The sequence below is a fragment of the Carcharodon carcharias genome, chromosome 7 (genome assembly GCF_017639515.1).
Source record: "Carcharodon carcharias isolate sCarCar2 chromosome 7, sCarCar2.pri, whole genome shotgun sequence".
NCBI lineage: Eukaryota > Metazoa > Chordata > Chondrichthyes > Lamniformes > Lamnidae > Carcharodon > Carcharodon carcharias.
This window is the reverse complement of record NC_054473.1, coordinates 88,559,344-88,577,635: the sequence shown is the minus strand read 5'-3', so window position 1 is coordinate 88,577,635 and position 18,292 is coordinate 88,559,344. Positions and strand designations below refer to the sequence as shown.

The 18,292-nt window shown below is 54.4% G+C and overlaps 1 protein-coding gene across 1 annotated transcript in view; it reads right to left on the bottom strand.

Annotated features, from left to right (window-relative positions):
* Positions 1–18,085, bottom strand: part of plxnd1 (plexin D1) — a 357,498-nt gene extending 339,413 nt beyond the window's left edge. The window contains exon 1 of the mRNA XM_041191644.1: positions 16,506–18,085. Coding sequence (XP_041047578.1) covers positions 16,506–17,699 — 1,194 coding nt within the window. The 5' untranslated portion in view covers positions 17,700–18,085. The remainder of the gene's footprint in view (positions 1–16,505) is intronic.
* Positions 18,086–18,292: the final 207 nt, after the last annotated feature.

Here is an 18,292-nt window from a genome sequence, read left to right as displayed (position 1 = left end):
CCATAAACATGTATTACTCTCTCTGCACCGCTCTCTCCCCATACAGCTGTATCACTCTCTCTGCCCCGCTCTCTTCCCATACAGCTGTATCACTCTCTCTGCCCCGCTCTCTCCCCATACCCCTGTATCACTCTCTCTGCCCCGCTCTCTCCCCATACAGCGGTATCACACTCTCTGCCCCGCTCTCTCCCCATACCCCTGTATCACACTGACTGAGGCGCTCTCTCCCCATACACATATATCACTCTCACAACCACGCTCTTACCTCATACACCTGTATCACTTTCAATGCCCACTCTGTCACCATAACCTTGTGTTAATCTCACTGCCCCGCTCTCTCCCCATACCCTTGGATCACCATCACTGCCCCGCACTCTCACCATACCCCTGTATCACTCTCACTGCGCCGCTCTCTCCCCATATCTCTGTATCACTCTCACTGACACGCACACACCCCATAACCCTGTATCACTCTCACTGCGCCGCTCTCTCCCCATACAGCTGTATCACACTGACTGACCTGCTCTCTCCCCATACCCCTCTATCAATATCACTTCCCCGCTCTCTCCCCGTACACCTGTATCACTCTCATTGCCCGATCTCTCCCAATACTCGTGTCACGCTCACGGCCCAGCTCTCTCCCCAAACGCTGTATCACTCTCACTGCCCCACTCTGTCACCATACCTTTGTGTTAATCTCACTGACCTGATCTCTCCCCATACCCCTGTATCACACACACTGCCCAACTCTCTCCCCATACCCATTTCACTCTCACTGCCCCGCTCTCTCCACATACTCCTTCATCAATCTCACTGCCCCGCTAACATCCCATACCCCTGTATCAATCTCACTGCACCACTCTCTCACCATACCACTATATCACTCACACTGCCCCGCTTACTGCCCATACGCCTGCATCACTCTCACTGCCCCAGTCTCTCAGCGTACCCCTATGATAACTTCATGGCCCCGCTCTCTCCCCAAACCCCTGTATCACTCTCACAGCCCCGCTCTCTACCCATAACCCTGAATCACTCTCACTGCCCCGCTCTCTCCCCAAACCCCTTTATCAATCTCACAGCCCCGCTCTCTACCCATAACCCTGTATCACTCTCACTGCCCCGCTCTCTCCCCAAACCCCTTTATCAATCTCACAGCCCCGCTCTCTACCCATAACCCTGTATCACTCTCACTGACCCGCTCTCTCCCCAAACCCCTTTATCACTCTCACAGCCCCGCTCTCTACCCATAACCCTGTATCACTCTCTCTGCCCCGCTCTCTCCCGGTACCCCTGTATCACTCTCACTGACCCGCTCACTCCCCAAACACCTTTATCCCTCTCACAGCATTGCTCTCTCGCCATACCCATGTATCAGTGTCACAACCCCCTCTCTGCCCATTCCTCGCTCCCACTCTCTCAGCCCAGCTCTCTCCCCCTCTCTCAGCTCAGCTCTCTCTCCTTACCCCTGTATCACTCTCACTGCCCCGCGCTCTCCCCATACCACTATATCACTCTCACTGTCCTGTTCTCTCACCATACCTCTGTATCACTCTCACTGCCCCGCACTCCTGTGCTAATCTCACTGCCAGCTCTCTTCCCATACCCCTGTATCACATTCACAGCCCCGCTCTCTCCCCAAACACATGTACCACTCTCTCTGCCTCTGCCCCACTCTCTCACCATATCCCTGTGTTAATCTCACTGTCCCGCTCTCTACCCATACCACTGTATCACTCTCACAGCCCTGCGTTCTCCACATAGCCCGATATCACTGTCACTGTCCCAATCTCTCCCCATATCCCGGTATCACTGTCAATGCCACGCTCTCTCAAAAATCAGTTTCATTCTCACTGCCCCATTCTCTCCCCATACCACTGTATCACTCTCACTGACCTGTTCTCTCCACAGCCCTGGGCACTCACACTGCCCGGCTTTCTCCCCATACCCCTTTCACTTTCACTGCCCCGCTCTCTCCAAATACCCTTTCATCACTCTCTCTGCCCCGCACTCTCACCATACCCCTGTATCACTCTCACTGCGCCGCTCTCTCCCCATAAACATGTATTACTCTCTCTGCACCGCTCTCTCCCCATACAGCTGTATCACTCTCTCTGCCCCGCTCTCTCCCCATACAGCTGTATCACTCTCTCTGCCCCGCTCTCTCCCCATACCCCTGTATCACTCTCTCTGCCCCGCTCTCTCCCCATACAGCGGTATCACACTCTCTGCCCCGCTCTCTCCCCATACCCCTGTATCACACTGACTGAGGCGCTCTCTCCCCATACACATATATCACTCTCACAACCACGCTCTTTCCTCATACACCTGTATCACTTTCAATGCCCACTCTGTCACCATAACCTTGTGTTAATCTCACTGCCCCGCTCTCTCCCCATACCCTTGGATCACCATCACTGCCCCGCACTCTCACCATACCCCTGTATCACTCTCACTGCGCCGCTCTCTCCCCATATCTCTGTATCACTCTCACTGACACGCACACACCCCATAACCCTGTATCACTCTCACTGCGCCGCTCTCTCCCCATACAGCTGTATCACACTGACTGACCTGTTCTCTCCCCATACCCCTCTATCAATATCACTTCCCCGCTCTCTCCCCGTACACCTGTATCAATCTCATTGCCCGATCTCTCCCAATACTCGTGTCACGCTCACGGCCCAGCTCTCTCCCCAAACGCTGTATCACTCTCACTGCCCCACTCTGTCACCATACCTTTGTGTTAATCTCACTGACCTGATCTCTCCCCATACCCCTGTATCACACACACTGCCCAACTCTCTCCCCATACCCATTTCACTCTCACTGCCCCGCTCTCTCCACATACTCCTTCATCAATCTCACTGCCCCGCTAACATCCCATACCCCTGTATCAATCTCACTGCACCACTCTCTCACCATACCACTATATCACTCACACTGCCCCGCTTACTGCCCATACGCCTGCATCACTCTCACTGCCCCAGTCTCTCAGCGTACCCCTATGATAACTTCATGGCCCCGCTCTCTCCCCAAACCCCTGTATCACTCTCACAGCCCCGCTCTCTACCCATAACCCTGTATCACTCTCTCTGCCCCGCTCTCTCCCCGTACTCCTGTTTCATTCTCTCTGCCCCGCTCTCTCCCCGTACCCCGTATCACTCTCACTGACCCGCTCACTCCCCAAACACCTTTATCCCTCTCATAGCATTGCTCTCTCGCCATACCCATGTATCGGTGTCACAACCCCCCTCTCTGCCCATTCCTCTCTCCCCCTCTCTCAGCCCAGCTCTCTCTCCTTACCCCTGTATCACTCTCACTGCCCCGCGCTCTCCCCATACCACTATATCACTCTCACTGTCCTGTTCTCTCACCATACCCCTGTATCACTCTCACTGCCCCGCACTCCTGTGTTAATCTCACTGCCTGCTCTCTTCCCTTACCCTTGTATCACATTCACAGCCCCGCTCTCTCCCCAAACACATGTACCACTCTCTCTGCCTCTGCCCCGCTCTCTCCCCATACCCCTGTATCACTCTCACTGCCCCACTCTCTCACCATATCCCTGTGTTAATCTCACTGTCCCGCTCTCTACCCATACCACTGTATCACTCTCACAGCCCTGCGTTCTCCACATAGCCCGATATCACTGTCACTGTCCCAATCTCTCCCCATATCCCGGTATCACTGTCAATGCCACGCTCTCTCAAAAATCAGTTTCATTCTCACTGCCCCATTCTCTCCCCATACCACTGTATCACTCTCACTGACCTGTTCTCTCCATAGCCCCCTGTATCTCTCACACGGCCCGACTTTCTCCCCATACCCCTTTCACTTTCACTGCCCCGCTCTCTCCAAATACCCTTTCATCACTCTCTCTGCCCCGCACTCTCCCCATACCACTGTATCACTCTCACTGCGGCGCTCTCACCCCATACACATATATTACTCTCTGCACCGCTCTCTCCCCATAACCCTATATCACTCTCTCTGCCCCGCTCTCTCCCCATACCACTGCATCACTCTCAATGCCCTGCTCTCGCCCCATGCCCCTGTATTACTCTGAATGCCCCACTCTCTCACCATACCCTGGTGTCAATCTCACTGTCCCGCTCTATCCCTATACCACTGTATCACTTTCACCGCCCCACTCTCTACCCATACGCCTGTATCAACCTCACAGCCCCGCCCTCTCCCCATACACATCTATCACTCTCTCTGCCCCACTATCTCCCCATAAGCCTGTATAACTCTCACAACCACGCTCTTTCCCCATACGCCTGTAGCACTCTCACTGCAGCATTCACTGCCCGTACATCTGTATCACTCTCACTGCCCCACTCTCTCGCCATACCCCCATGTTAATCTCACTGTCCCGGTCTCTCCCCAAACCCATGTGATAATCACACTGCCCAGGTCTGTCCCCATACCACTATTTCACTCTCACTGCCCCGCTCTCTAACCATAACCCTGTATCACTATCACTGCCCCGCTCTCTCCCCATACCCCTGTACCACTCTCACAACCACGCTCTTTCCCATACACGTGTATCACTCTCACTGCCCCACTCTGTCACCATTCCCTTGTGTTAATCTCACTGACCCGCACTCTCCCCATACCACTTTATAATTTGTACTGCCTTGCTCTTTTCCCATACTCCTGTACAGCTCTCACTGTCCCACACTCCCAACATACCCCTCTGTTAATCTCACTGCCCCACTCTCTCCACATACTCCTGTATCACTCACACTGCCCCGCTCTCTCCCCATACCCATTTCACTCTCGCTGCCCCACTCTCTCCACATACTCATTCATCACTCTCACTGCCCCGCTAACAGCCCATTTCCCTGATTCAGTCTCACTGTGCCATTCTCTCCCCATATCCCTGTATTATTCACACTGCCCCGCTCTCTCCCCATACCCTAGTATGACTCTCGCTGTCCTGCTCACTCCCCATACACCGGTATCGATCTCACAACACCGCTTTCTCCCCAGAACCTAGTATCACTCTCACTGCCCCGATCTCTCCCCATAAACCTGTATCCCTCTCACAGCCCCGCTCTTTCCCCGTACCCCTGTTTCACTATCACTGCCCCACTCTCTGCCCATTCCTCTCTCCTACTCTCACAGCCCCGATCTCTTCCCATGCACCTTTTTCACTTTCACTACCCCGCGCTCTCCCCATACACGTGTATCACTCACACAGCCCCGCTCTCTCCCCATACACCTGTATCACTCTCACTGCCCCACTCTCTCACCATATCCCTGTGTTAATCTCACAGCCCCGCTCTCTCCCTGTACCACTGTATCACCATCACTGCCCCGCCCTCTGCCCATTCCTCTCTCCTACTCTCACAGGCCCACTCTCTCCCCATGCCCCTGTATCACTCTCGCTGCCCCGCTCTCTCCCCATACCCCTGTATCCCTCTCACAGCCCCGTTCTCTCCCCGTACCCCTGTATCACTATCAATGCCCCGCTCCCTACCCATTCCTCTCTTCTACTCTTACAGACCCACTCTCTCCCCATTCACCTGCATCACTCTCACTGCCCCTCTCTCTCACCATACCCCTGTGTTAATCTCACTGCCCCACTCTCTCCCCATACCCCTGTATCATTCTCACTGCCCCGCTCTCTCCCCATACACCTGTATCACTCTCACTGCCCCACTCTCTCACCATACCCTTGTATCCCTCTCACAGCCCCGCTCTCTCCACGTACCACTGTATCACTATCACTGCCCCGCTCTCTGCCCATTCCTCTCTCCTACTCCCACAGCCCCGCTCTCTCCCCATGTACCTTTTTCACTTTCAATACCCTGCTCTCTCCCCATATCCCTGTAACACTGTCACTGCCATGGTCTCTCTTTTATCTTTGTATCAATCTCACTTACCCGCTCAATCCCCATACCCCTTTATCAATCACACTACCTCGCTCTCTGCCCATAACCATGTATCCTGCTCTCTCCTCATACCCCTCCATCAGCATCACTGCCCTGCTCTTTCCCCATTCCTCTCTCCCACTCTCACAGCACCGCTCTCTCCCCATACCCCTCCAACAGCATCACTGCCCCGCTCTTCCCCATTCCTCTCTCCCACTCTCACAGCCTCGCTCTCCCCCCATAAACCTGTTTCACTCTCACTGCGCCTCTCTCTCCCCGTACACATCTATCATTCTCTCTGTCCCACTATCTCCCCATATCTGTGTATCACTCTCAATGCTCCACTCTGTCACCATAACCTTGTGTTAATCTCACTTTCCAGCTCGCTCCCCACACCTCTCTATCACTCTCACTGCGCCACTCTCTCACCAGTCCCGTGTTAATCTCACTACCACACTCTCTCCCCATGCCGCTATATCACTCACACTGCCCCGCTCATTGCCCATACGCCTGTATCACTCTCACTGCCCCAGTCTCTCAGCATACCCCTATGATAACCTCACTGCCCCGCTTTCTCCCCATACCTCTGTATCACTCTCACAGCCCCGCTCTCTACCCATAACCCTGTATCACTCTCACTGCCCCGTTCTCTCCTCATACCACTGCATCACTCTCAATGACCCGCTCTCGCCCCATGCCCCTGTATTACTCTGAAGCCCCATTCTCTCATCATACCCCGCTGTCAATCTCACTGTCCCGCTCTATCCCTATACCACTGTATCACTTCCACCGCCACACTCTCTACACATACGCCTGTATCAACATCACTGCCCCACTCTCTTCACATACACATCTATCAGTCTCTCCAACCCCACTATCTCCCCATACTCCTGTATAACTCTCACAACCACGCTCTTTCCCCATACGCCTGTAGCAGTCACACTGCGGCATTCACTGCCCATACATCTGTATCACTCTCACTGCCCCACTCTCTGACCATACCCCCGTGTTAATCTCACTGTCCCGCTCTCTCCCCAAACCCATGTGATAATCTCACTGCCCATGTCTGTCCCCATACCACTACATCACCGTCACTGCCCCGCTCTCTACCCATACACCTGTATCACTCTCATTCCACCGCTCTCTCCCCATACCCCTGTATCACTATCAATGCCCCGCTCTCTCCCCATACCCCTGTATCACTATCATTGCCACGATCTTTCCCCATACCCCTGTATGTATCTCACTGTCCCGCTCTCTCCCCATACCCTTTTATCAATCTCGCTGACCCGGCATCTACCCACTGTACAAATCTCATTGCTCTGCTCACTCCTCATGCCACTGTATCACTCTCACTGCCCCACTCTCTCCCCAAACACCTGTATCACTCTCACTGACCTGCTCTCTCCCAATGCCCCATTATCAATCTCACAGCCCCAGCATCTGTCCCTTTAACCCCTGTAAAAATCACATTTCTCTGCTCGCTCCCCATACCTCTGTAGCACTCTCTCTGCCCCACTATCTCCACATACCACTGTATCACTCTCACTGCCCCGCTCTCTCCCCATACCCTCCTATCAACCTCACAACCATGCTCTTTCCCGTACACATGTATCTCTCTCACTGCCCCACTCTGGCACCATTCCCTTGTGTTAATCTCACTGACCCGCTCTCTCCCCATACAACTGTATCACTCTCACAACCACGCTCATTCCCCATACACCTGTATCACTTTCACAACCACGCTCTTTCCCCATACACCTGTATCACTCTCAATGCCCCACTCGTTCACCATGACCTTGTTAATCTCACTGCCCCACTCTCTCCTCAAACCCCTGTATCACTCTCACTGCACCATTCTCGCACCATATCCCTGTGTTAATCTCACTGCCCCGCATTCTTCCCATACCACTGTATCACTCACACAGCCCTGCGCTCTGCACATACCCCGATATCACTGTCACTGTCCCAATCTCTCCCCATACCCCGGTATCACTGTCAATGCCCCGGTCTCTGTAAAACCACTGTTTCACTCTCACTTCCCCACGCTCTCCCCATACCACTTTATCACTCTCACTGACCTGATCTCTCCCCACACCCCTGTATCACTCTCACTGCGCCACTCTCTCACCATACCCATGTTAATCTCACTGCCCCACTCTCTCCCCATACCACTATATCACTCACACTGGCCCGCTCACTGCCCATAAGCCCGTAACACTCTCACTGCCCCAGTCTCTCAGCATACCCCTATGATAACCTCACGGCCCCGCTCTCTCCCCATAACCCTGTATCACTCTTACTGCCCTGCTCTCTCCCCATACCACTGCATCACTCTCAATTCCCTGCTCTCGCCCCATGCCCCTGTATTACTCTGAATGCCCCACTCTCTCACCACACCCTGGTGTCAATCTCACTGTCCCGCTCTCTCCGCATACCACTGCATCACTCTCAATGTCCCACTCTCGCCCCATGCCCCTGTATTACTCTGAATGCCCCACTCTCTCACCACACCCTGGTGTCAATCTCACTGTCCCGCTCTCTCCGCATACCACTGCATCACTCTCAATGTCCCACTCTCGCCCCATGCCCCTGTATTACTCTGAATGCCCCAGTCTCTCACCATACCACGCTGTCAATCTCACGGTCCCGCTCTCTCCCCATACCACTGTATCACTTTCACTGATCCACTCTCTACCCATACGCCTGTATCAACCTCACAGCCCCGCCCTCTCCCCATACTCATCTATCACTCTCTCTGCCCCACTATTTCCCCATACCCCTGTATAACTCTCACAACCATGCTCTTTCCCCATATGCCTGTAGCACTCTCACTGCGGTATTCACTGCCCATACATCTGTATCACTCTCACTGCCCCACTCTTTCACCATACCCCCGTGTTAATCTCACTGTCCTGCTCTCTCCCCAAACCCATGTGATAATCTCACTGCCCAGGTCTGTCCCCATAGCACTACATCACTCTCACTGCCCTGCTCACTACCCATAACCCTGTATCACTCTCACTGCCCCGCTCTCTCCCAATACCCATGCACTCTCACTGCCCAGCTCTCACCCAAGCCCTGTATCACTCTCACTGCCCCCACTCTGTCACCATACACTTGTGTTAATCTCACTGACCCACTCTCTCCTCATACACCTGTATCACTCTCACAACGACGCTCTTTCCCCATACACCTGTATCACTCTCAATGCCCCACTCGTTCACCATGACATTGTTAATCTCGCTGCCCCACTCTCTCCTCAAACCCCTGTATCACTCTCACTGCCCCACTCTCGCACCATATCCCTGTATCACTCTCAATGCCCCACGTCCTTCCCATATCACTGTATCACTCACACAGCCCTACGCTCTGCACATACCCCGATATCACTGTCACTGTCCCGATCTCTCCCCATACCCCGGTATCACTGTCAATGCCCCGCTTTCTGAAAAACCACTGTTTCACTCTCACTGTCCCATTCTCTGCCCATAACGCTGTATCACTCTCACTGCCCCACTCTCTCCCCATACCACTTTATCACTCTCACTGCCCCGCTCTCTCCCCATACACCTGTATTACTCTCACTGCCCCACTCTCTCCCCAAACACCTATATCACTCTCACTGACCTGCTCTCTCCCAATGCCCCATTATCAATCTCACAGCCCCAGCATCTATCCCTTTAACCCCTGTAAAAATCATATTTCTCTGCACGATCCCCATACCCCTGTATCACTCTCTCTGCCCCACTATCTACACATACCACTGTATCACTCTCACTGCCCCGCTCTCTCCTCATACCCCCCGATCACTCTGACAACCACGCTCTTTCCCATACACGTGTATCTCTCTCACTGTCCCACTCTGGCACCATTCCCTTGTGTTAATCTCACTGACCCGCTCTCTCCCCTTACCACTGTATCACTTTCACCGCCACACTCTCTACCCATATGCCTGTATCAACCTCACAGCCCCGCTCTCGGCCCATACAAATCTATCACTCTCTCTGCCCCACTATCTCCCCATACCCCTGTATAACTCTCACAACCACGCTCTTTCCCCATACGCCTGTATCACTCTCACTGCCCCACTCTCTCACCATACCCCCGTGTTAATCTCACTGTCCCACTCTCTCCCCAAACCCATGTGATAATCTCAATGCCCAGGTCTGTCCCCATACCACTATATCACTCTCACTGCCCCGCTCTCTACCCATACACCTGTATCACTATCACTGCCCCGCCCTCTCCCCATTCCTCTCTCTCACTCACACAGCCCCGCTCTCTCCCCATACCCCTGTATCACTCTCACTGCCCCGCTCTCTCCCCATACCCCTGTATCACTCTCACTGCCCCGCTCTCTACCCATACCCCTGTATCACTATCACTGCCCCACCCTCTCCCCATTCCTCTCTCCCACTCACACAGCCCCGCTCTCTCCCTATACCCCTGTATCACTCTCACTGCCCCGATCTCTCCCCATACCCCTGTATGAATCTCACTGTCCCGCTCTCTCCCCATACCCTTTTATCAATCTCCCTGACCGGCATCTATCCCCTTACCCACTGTAAAAATCTCATTGCTCTGCTCACTCCTCATGCCACTGTATCACTCTCACTGCCCGGCTCTCTCCCCATACCCCTGTATCAGTCTCACAGCCCCGCTCTCTCCTCAAACACCTGTATTACTCTCACAACTCCGCTCCCTCCCCAAACACCTGTATCACTCTCACAACTCCGCTCTCTCCCCAAACACCTGTATCACTCTCACTGCCCTGCTCTCTCCCCATACCCCTGTATGTGTTTCACAGCCCCGCTCTCTCCCCAAACACATGTATCACTCTCATTGCCCCGCTCTCTCCCAATGCCCCATTATCAATCTCACAGCCCCAGCATCTATCCCTTTAAAAATACCCCTGTAAAAATCTCATTTCTCTGCTCGCTCCCCAAAACCCTTTATCACTCTCCCTGCCCCACTATCTCCACATACACATGCATCAATCACACTGCCCCGCTCTCTCCCCATACACCTGTATCAATCTCAATGCCCCACGGTGTCACCATAATCTTGTGTTAATCTCACTGCCCCGCTCTCTCCCTGTACCACTGTATCACTATCACTGCCCCGCTCTCTGCCTATTCCCCTCACCTACTCTCACAGCCCCGCGCTCTCCCCATACACGTGTATCACTCACACTCTCCCGCTCTCTCCCCACATCCCTGTAACACTGTCACTGCCCTCGTCTCTCCTTTAATCTTTGTATCAATCTCACTTCCATGCTCACTCACCATACCCCTTTATCAATCACACTGCCTCACTCTTTGCCCATAACCATGTATCCCGCTCACAGCCCCGCTCTCTCCTCATACCCCTCTATCAGTATCACTGCCCCGCTCTCTCCCCACCCCTCTCTCCCAATCTCACAGCCCCGCTCTCCCCCCATACACATGTTTCACTCTCACTACCCCGCTCTCTACCCACAACTCTTTATCACTCTCACTGCCCCGCTCTCTCCCCATACCACTGTATAACTCTCAATGCACCGCTCTCCACCCATAACCCTGCATAACTCTCAATGCCCCGCTCTCGCCCCATGCCCCTGTATTAGTCTGAATGCCCCATTCTCTCACCATACCCCGGTATCAAACTCACCGTCCCGCTCTCACCCTATACCACTTTATCACTTTCACCGCCCCATTCTCTACCCATACGCCTGTATCAACCTCACAGCCCCGCTCTCTCCCCATACGCATCTATCACTCTCTCTGCCCCCACTATCTCCCCATACCCCTGTATAATTCTCACAACCGCGCTCTTTCCCCATACGCCTGTAGCACTCTCACTGCGGCATTCACTGCCCATACATCTGTATCACTCTCACTGCCCCACTCTCTCACCATATCCCCGTGTTAATCTCACTGTCCCGCTCTCTCCCCAAACCCATGTGATAATCTCAATGCCCAGGTCTGTCCCCATACCACTACATCACTCTCACTGCCCCGCTCTCTACCATAACCCTGTATCACTGTCACTGCCCTGCTCTCTCCCCATACCCCGGTATCACTCTCACTGTCCCGCTCTCTCCCCATACCCTTTTATCAATCTCACTGGCCCGGCATCTATCCCCTTACCCCATGTAAAAATCTCTCCCCGAACACCTGTATCACTCTCACTGCCCCACTCTCTCCCCATACCCCTGTATTACTCTCATTGCCCCGCTCTCTCCCAATGCCCCATTATCCATCTCACAGCCCCAGAATCTATCCCTTTACCCCCTGTAAAGATCACATTTCTCTGCTCACTCACAATACCCCTGTATAACTCTCTCTGCCCCATTATCTCCACATGCCACTGTATCACTCTCACTGTCCCGCTCTCTCCCCATACCCCCCGATCACTCTCACAACCACGCTTTTTCCCTTACACATGTATCACTCTCACTGCCCCACTCTGGCACCATTCCCTTGTGTTAATCTCACTGACCCGCGCTCTCCCCATACCACTGTATAACTCCTACTGCCCCGCTCTTTCCCCATACTCCTGTATAACTCTCACTGTCCCACACTCTCACCATACCCCTCTGTTAATCTCACTGCCATGCTCTCTCCACATACCCCTATATCACTCACACTGCCCTGCTCTCTCCCCATACACATTTCACTCTCACTGCCCCGCTCTCTCCACATAATCCTTCATCAATCTCACTGCCCCGCTAATACCCCATACCGCTGTATCAGTCTCACTGTGCCGCTCTCTCACCATATCCCTGTATCATTCACACTGCCCCGCTCTCTCCCCATAAACTAGCATGACTCTCATTGCCCTGCTCACTCCCCATACAACAGTATCAATCTCACAACACCACTCTCTCCCCAGAACCTAGTATCACTCTCACTGTCCCGATCTCTCCCCATAAACCTGTATCACTCTCACTGCCCCGCTCTCTCCCCAAACTACTGCATCCCTCTCAGCCCTGCTCTCTCCCCATACCCATGTATCACTATCACTGCCCTGCTCTCTGCCCATTCCTCTCTCCTACTCTATCCTCAAGCACCTTTTTCACTTTCACTGCCCCGCTCTCTCCCCATACACCTGTATCACTCTCGATGTCCCACGGTGTCACCATAACATTGTGTTAATCTCACTGCCCCGGTCTCTCCCCATACTCCTGTATCATTCTCACTGCCCCATTCTCTAAACATACCGCTGGGTTAATCTGACTGCTCTGCTCACTCCCCATACCCCTGTATCACTCTCACTGACCCACTATCTCACCATACCCCTGTGTTAATCTAACAGCCCCGCTCTGTCCCCGTACCCCTGTATCACTATCACTGCCCCGCTCTCTCCCAATACCCTTGTCACTCTCACTGCCCAGCTCTCACCCCAAACCATGTAACACTCTCACTGCCCCACTCTGTCACCATACACTTGTGTTAATCTCACTGCCCCACTCTGTCACCATATGCCTGTATCACTCTCACAACCACGCTCTTTCCCCATACACCTGTATCACTCTCACAACCACGCTCTTTTATCATACACCTGTATCACTCTCACTGACCCACTATCTCACCATACCCCTGTGTTAATCTAACAGCCCCGCTCTGTCCCCGTACCCCTGTATCACTATCACTGCCCCGCTCTCTCCCAATACCCTTGTCACTCTCACTGCCCAGCTCTCACCCCAAACCCTGTAACACTCTCACAGCCCCACTCTGTCACCATACACTTGTGTTAATCTCACTGCCCCACTCTGTCACCATATGCCTGTATCACTCTCACAACCACGCTCTTTCCCCATACACCTGTATCACTCTCACAACCACGCTCTTTTATCATACACCTGTATCACTCTCAATGCCCCACTCGTTCACCATGATCTTGTTAATCTCACTGACCCACTCTCTCCCCATACGCCTGTATCACTCTCACTGCCCCGCACTCTACCCATATCCCTGTATGACTCTCAATGCCCCACCTTCTTCCCATACCACTGTATCACTCTCACAGCCCTGCGCTCTGCACATACCCCGATATCACTCTCACTGCCTCGCTCTCTCCCCATACCACTGCCTCACTCTCAATGCCCCGCTTTCACCCCATGCCCCTGTATTACTGTGAATGCCCCACTCTCTCACCGTACCCCGGTGTCAATCTCACTGTCCCGCTCTCTCCCCATACCACTGTATCACTTTCACTGCCCCACTCTCTACCCATACGCCTGTATCAATCTCACAGCACTGGTCTCTCCCCATACCTCTGTATCACTCTCACAGCCCCGCTCTCTAACCATAACCCTGTATCACTCTCACTGCCCCACTCTCTCCCCATACCACTGCATCACTCTCAATGCCCCGCACTTGCCCCATGCCCCTGTATTAGTCTGAATGCCTCACTCTCCCACCATACCCCGCTGTCAATCTCACTGCCCCGCTTTCTCCCCATATGCCTTTATCAATCTCACAGCCCCGCTCTCTCCCAATACCTCTGTATCACTCTCACAACCCCGCTCTCTAACCATAACCCTGTATCAATCTCACTGCCCCGCTTTCTGCCCGTACCACTGCATCACTCTCAATGACCCGCACTTGCCCCATGCCCCTGTATTAGTCTGAATGCCCCACTCTCTCACCATATCCCGGTGTCAATCTCACTGTCCCGCTCTCTCCCCATACCACTTTATCACTTTCACCGCCCCACTCTCTACCCATACGCCTGTATCATTCTCACAGCCCCGGTCTCTCCCCATACATATCTATCACTCTCTCTGCCCCACTATCTCCCCATACCCCTGTATAACTCTCACAACCACGCTCTTTCCCCATACGCCTGTAGCACTCTCACTGCGGCATTCACCGCCCATACATCTGTATCACTCTCACTGCCCCACTCTCTCACCATACCTCCGTGTTAATCTCACTGTCCTGCTCTCTCCCCAAACCCGTGTCACTCTCATTGCCCAGCTCTCACCCCAAACCCTGTATCACTCTCACTGCCCCCAGTCTCTCCCCATACATCTGTATCACTCTCCCAACCACGCTCATTCCCCAAACACCTGTATCACTCTCACTGCCCCACTCTCTCACCATACCCCCGTGTTAATCTCACTGTCCCGCTCTCTCCCCAAACCCATGTGATAATCTCACTGCCCAGGTCTGTCCCCATACCACTATATCACTCTCACTGCCCCGCTCTCTACCCATAACCCTGTATCACTCTCACTGCCCCGCTCTCTACCTATAACCATGTATTCACTATCATTGCTCCTCTCTCTCCCCATTTCTCCCTCCCACTCACACAGCCCCGCTCTCTCCCCATACCCCTGTATCACTCTCACTGTCCCGCTCTCTCCCCATACCCCTGTATCACTCTCACTGCCCCACTCTCTCACCATACCCTTCTATCTCTCTCCCTGCCCCGCTCTCTCACAATACCCGAGTAACTGTCTCACTGCCCCGATCTCTCCCCATACCCCTCAATGAATCTCAGTGTCCCGCTCTCTCCCGATACCTACTGCATCACTCTCAATGCCCCGCTCTCGCCCCATGCCCCTGTATTACTCTGAATGCCCCACTCTGACCATACCCTGCTGGCAATCTCACTGCCCCGCTCTCTCCCCATACCCTGTATCAATCTCACTGCCCCACTATCTCCCCATACCCTGTATCAATCTCACTGCCCTGCAATTCACCCCATGTCCCTGTATCACTCTTACAGCCCTGTTCTGCCCCCATTCTCCTTTATCAATCTCACAGCCCCACCAACACCCCGTCCTCCCATCCCACCTTCGCATACCCACCCACGCTCCCATACCCAGCCCCACCCACCCCAGCCCCCCAGCCCTCCCATCCCCAGCTCCACTCACCCTCCCATACTATCCCCACCCATTCACACCCACCCTCCTATCCCACACCCACTCCTACCTATCCCCCAACAACACCCCACCTTTCCATTCCCACCTGCAGCCATCCTCACCCACTGGCCCATGCCACATCCCACCCTTCCATACCCACCCCAACCCAGCCCTATCCACCCTCTCATACCCATTCCTCACTCACCCCCCATCCACCCTCCTAGCCCACTCATTACCCGCTCCTCAGTGACTCGTCACCACCTTCCTCTCCCACTCCCCAAACACACACCCAACCCACTCTCCCCATGAACTCTCATGCACATTCCCACACCCACTCTCCCACACCCAGTCTCCCACATCTATTCCTCTCGTACCCTCCCCACCCACTCTCTCAGACTCCCACTCTCCCTACTCTCCCTCCGCTCCCACCCTTCCACACCATTCCCTGTCCACTTTCCTCCTCACTCTCCCTCCCCGCATGTACTTCAAACTTCACTCTCGACCCCTTCTCTTTTGTTCCTCTTCTGCATTTGCCCCTCCACTCTCTACCCCTCCTCCTTTGAATTCCCTCTCTACCTCTTCCTGTCTTCCCTCAGTCCTTCCTGCTCCCAGCCTGTTCCCTTTTCCCCTCCTCTGTGGGCTCGGCCCCTCCACCCTCCCTCTCCGCCCATTCTTCTGTCCCATCCTCCTTCATCTGCCTCATTCCCTGCATTTTATAACAGCTCCTCCCTCCGCACCACCCTCAGTGCCCCATCCCCCTCACTCACCGTGATGTTGCGTCTGATGCAGGCTGGTCCGCTGCCCTGGATCACACTGTCCAGCACCGTCACCTCCTGACTGCGCTCTTCCTCGAAGCATTTCCGACGGGCCTCGCGGATTCGCTGCTCAATGTCGAGGAACTTGAAGGTGCAGAGGGCTGAGTCCCTCCCACTGTCCTCGGGCCTCTCAAACAGGCCGTACAGGTTCTGAGCAGGCCCAGCCCAGACAGACAACAGGCGGCCATAAAGCCTGGGGCTGGCTCCGCACTGCAGGCCCAGCTGGATGTAGGACTCTGTCAGTTTGCGGCTCTCGGCCGGCCTTGGGCCTCGGGCCCCGGCACAGATGCGGGCCAGCAGGCTCCGGGGTCGTCCACTCTTGGCGCCTGAGTTGGCATCATTGTTCAGCGCCAGGTAAGTGTAGATGCTGCGGCTGAAAGCCCGCACAAAACTCAGGCGGTTCTGAGCCTTTGCCTCGGACTTGATCTTGAAGACGTTGTCCTCAGACGGGTTGATGTCGTAGGTGAAGAGACGTGAGAGTTGGCCCTTGTCAAGAGCCCGAATGGCAATCTCCGGAGTGTTCTCGAAGCGCAGGTCCTCGCGGCTGTTGTTGGTTGGGAAGTAGCGGGTGCCCAGGCCGGTGTATGTAGCAGCCACCAGTAATCGACTGCCAGCTTCAGACCCGGGCCCTAAGCCCTGCAGCACCAGGCCAACAGTGGAGGCCTCAGGGTGGTTGGCAGCCACATACAGCATACTGGGAAAGACCAGGTCAGGGCCCGCTGCTGGGGGGAACTGCACTGCCAAGTGGCTGATGTTTGCTAAGGTCCGGAGTTGGCAGAAGCCCTGGTGAATGGAGCCACATACCACCAGCAGGCCCTGGGCCTGGTCAGCCTGCAGCAGCTTATTGTGATTGTCAGTCTGCCTGCGGGGGTGCTGACATTTGGTGTGAGGGAGTTGTGGAGCATGGCATAGGGCACTGTCCTGCTCAGGGCCTGTCTTCACTCGGGCCTCCAGTTGTAGCCCCGGCCCCAGCTGGTATACAGCATTGACGGCACCCACATATACCCGAGGGCCCAGCTCTGGGTCCCAGCCTGGCACTGGCCCTTCCACCACCACCAGGTTGTTGGTGGGCGTGAGGCTGCGGAAGGTGTCACCCACCTTCATGGCCAGCACGGCCGGCAGGAGCAGGAGCCCAGCCAGACACATGTCTCTCCCAGGGCGTCTCCTCGCTCACTCCCTTACCCTCTCCGTTTATCTGTCTTCTGTCTCTCTCCTAACTGTCCCAAACCGCTTATCACAACCCTGCCCCTCTCAATCCCTATCTCTTCCTGCTTCTCCCTTTCTTCCTCTCTCTCTCTATTGTACTGTCTCAATCCCCTTGTCCCCCTACCTCACCCAGTGTTTCAGTCACTCTGCTCCCTGTTTGTGTCCCTCTCTCTCTCTCCCTATTGTGCTGCCTCAGTGCTCCTGTCCCACTGTGCCCCTTTCCCTCTCTGTGTCTCTCTCTCTCTGTCTCCTTCTCTCTGTCCCTCCCTCTGACTCTGTGTTCCTCTCTCTGTCCCTCACTGAGTCCCTTTCTCTGTCCCTCTTTCTCTTACAGCCCCTCTCTATCTCCCTGTTTCTGTTTTGCACTGTTTTAGTGTTCCTGCCCCACAATCTCCTTGTCTATCTCTCTCTCTCTCTGAACCTATCTACACCTTGTTCTCCTTCTCACTGTTCCTGTCTATCCCCCCCCTCTCTGTTCCTGTTTATCCCCCCTCTCTCTCTCTCTCTGTTCCTGTCTATCCCCCCTCTCTCTC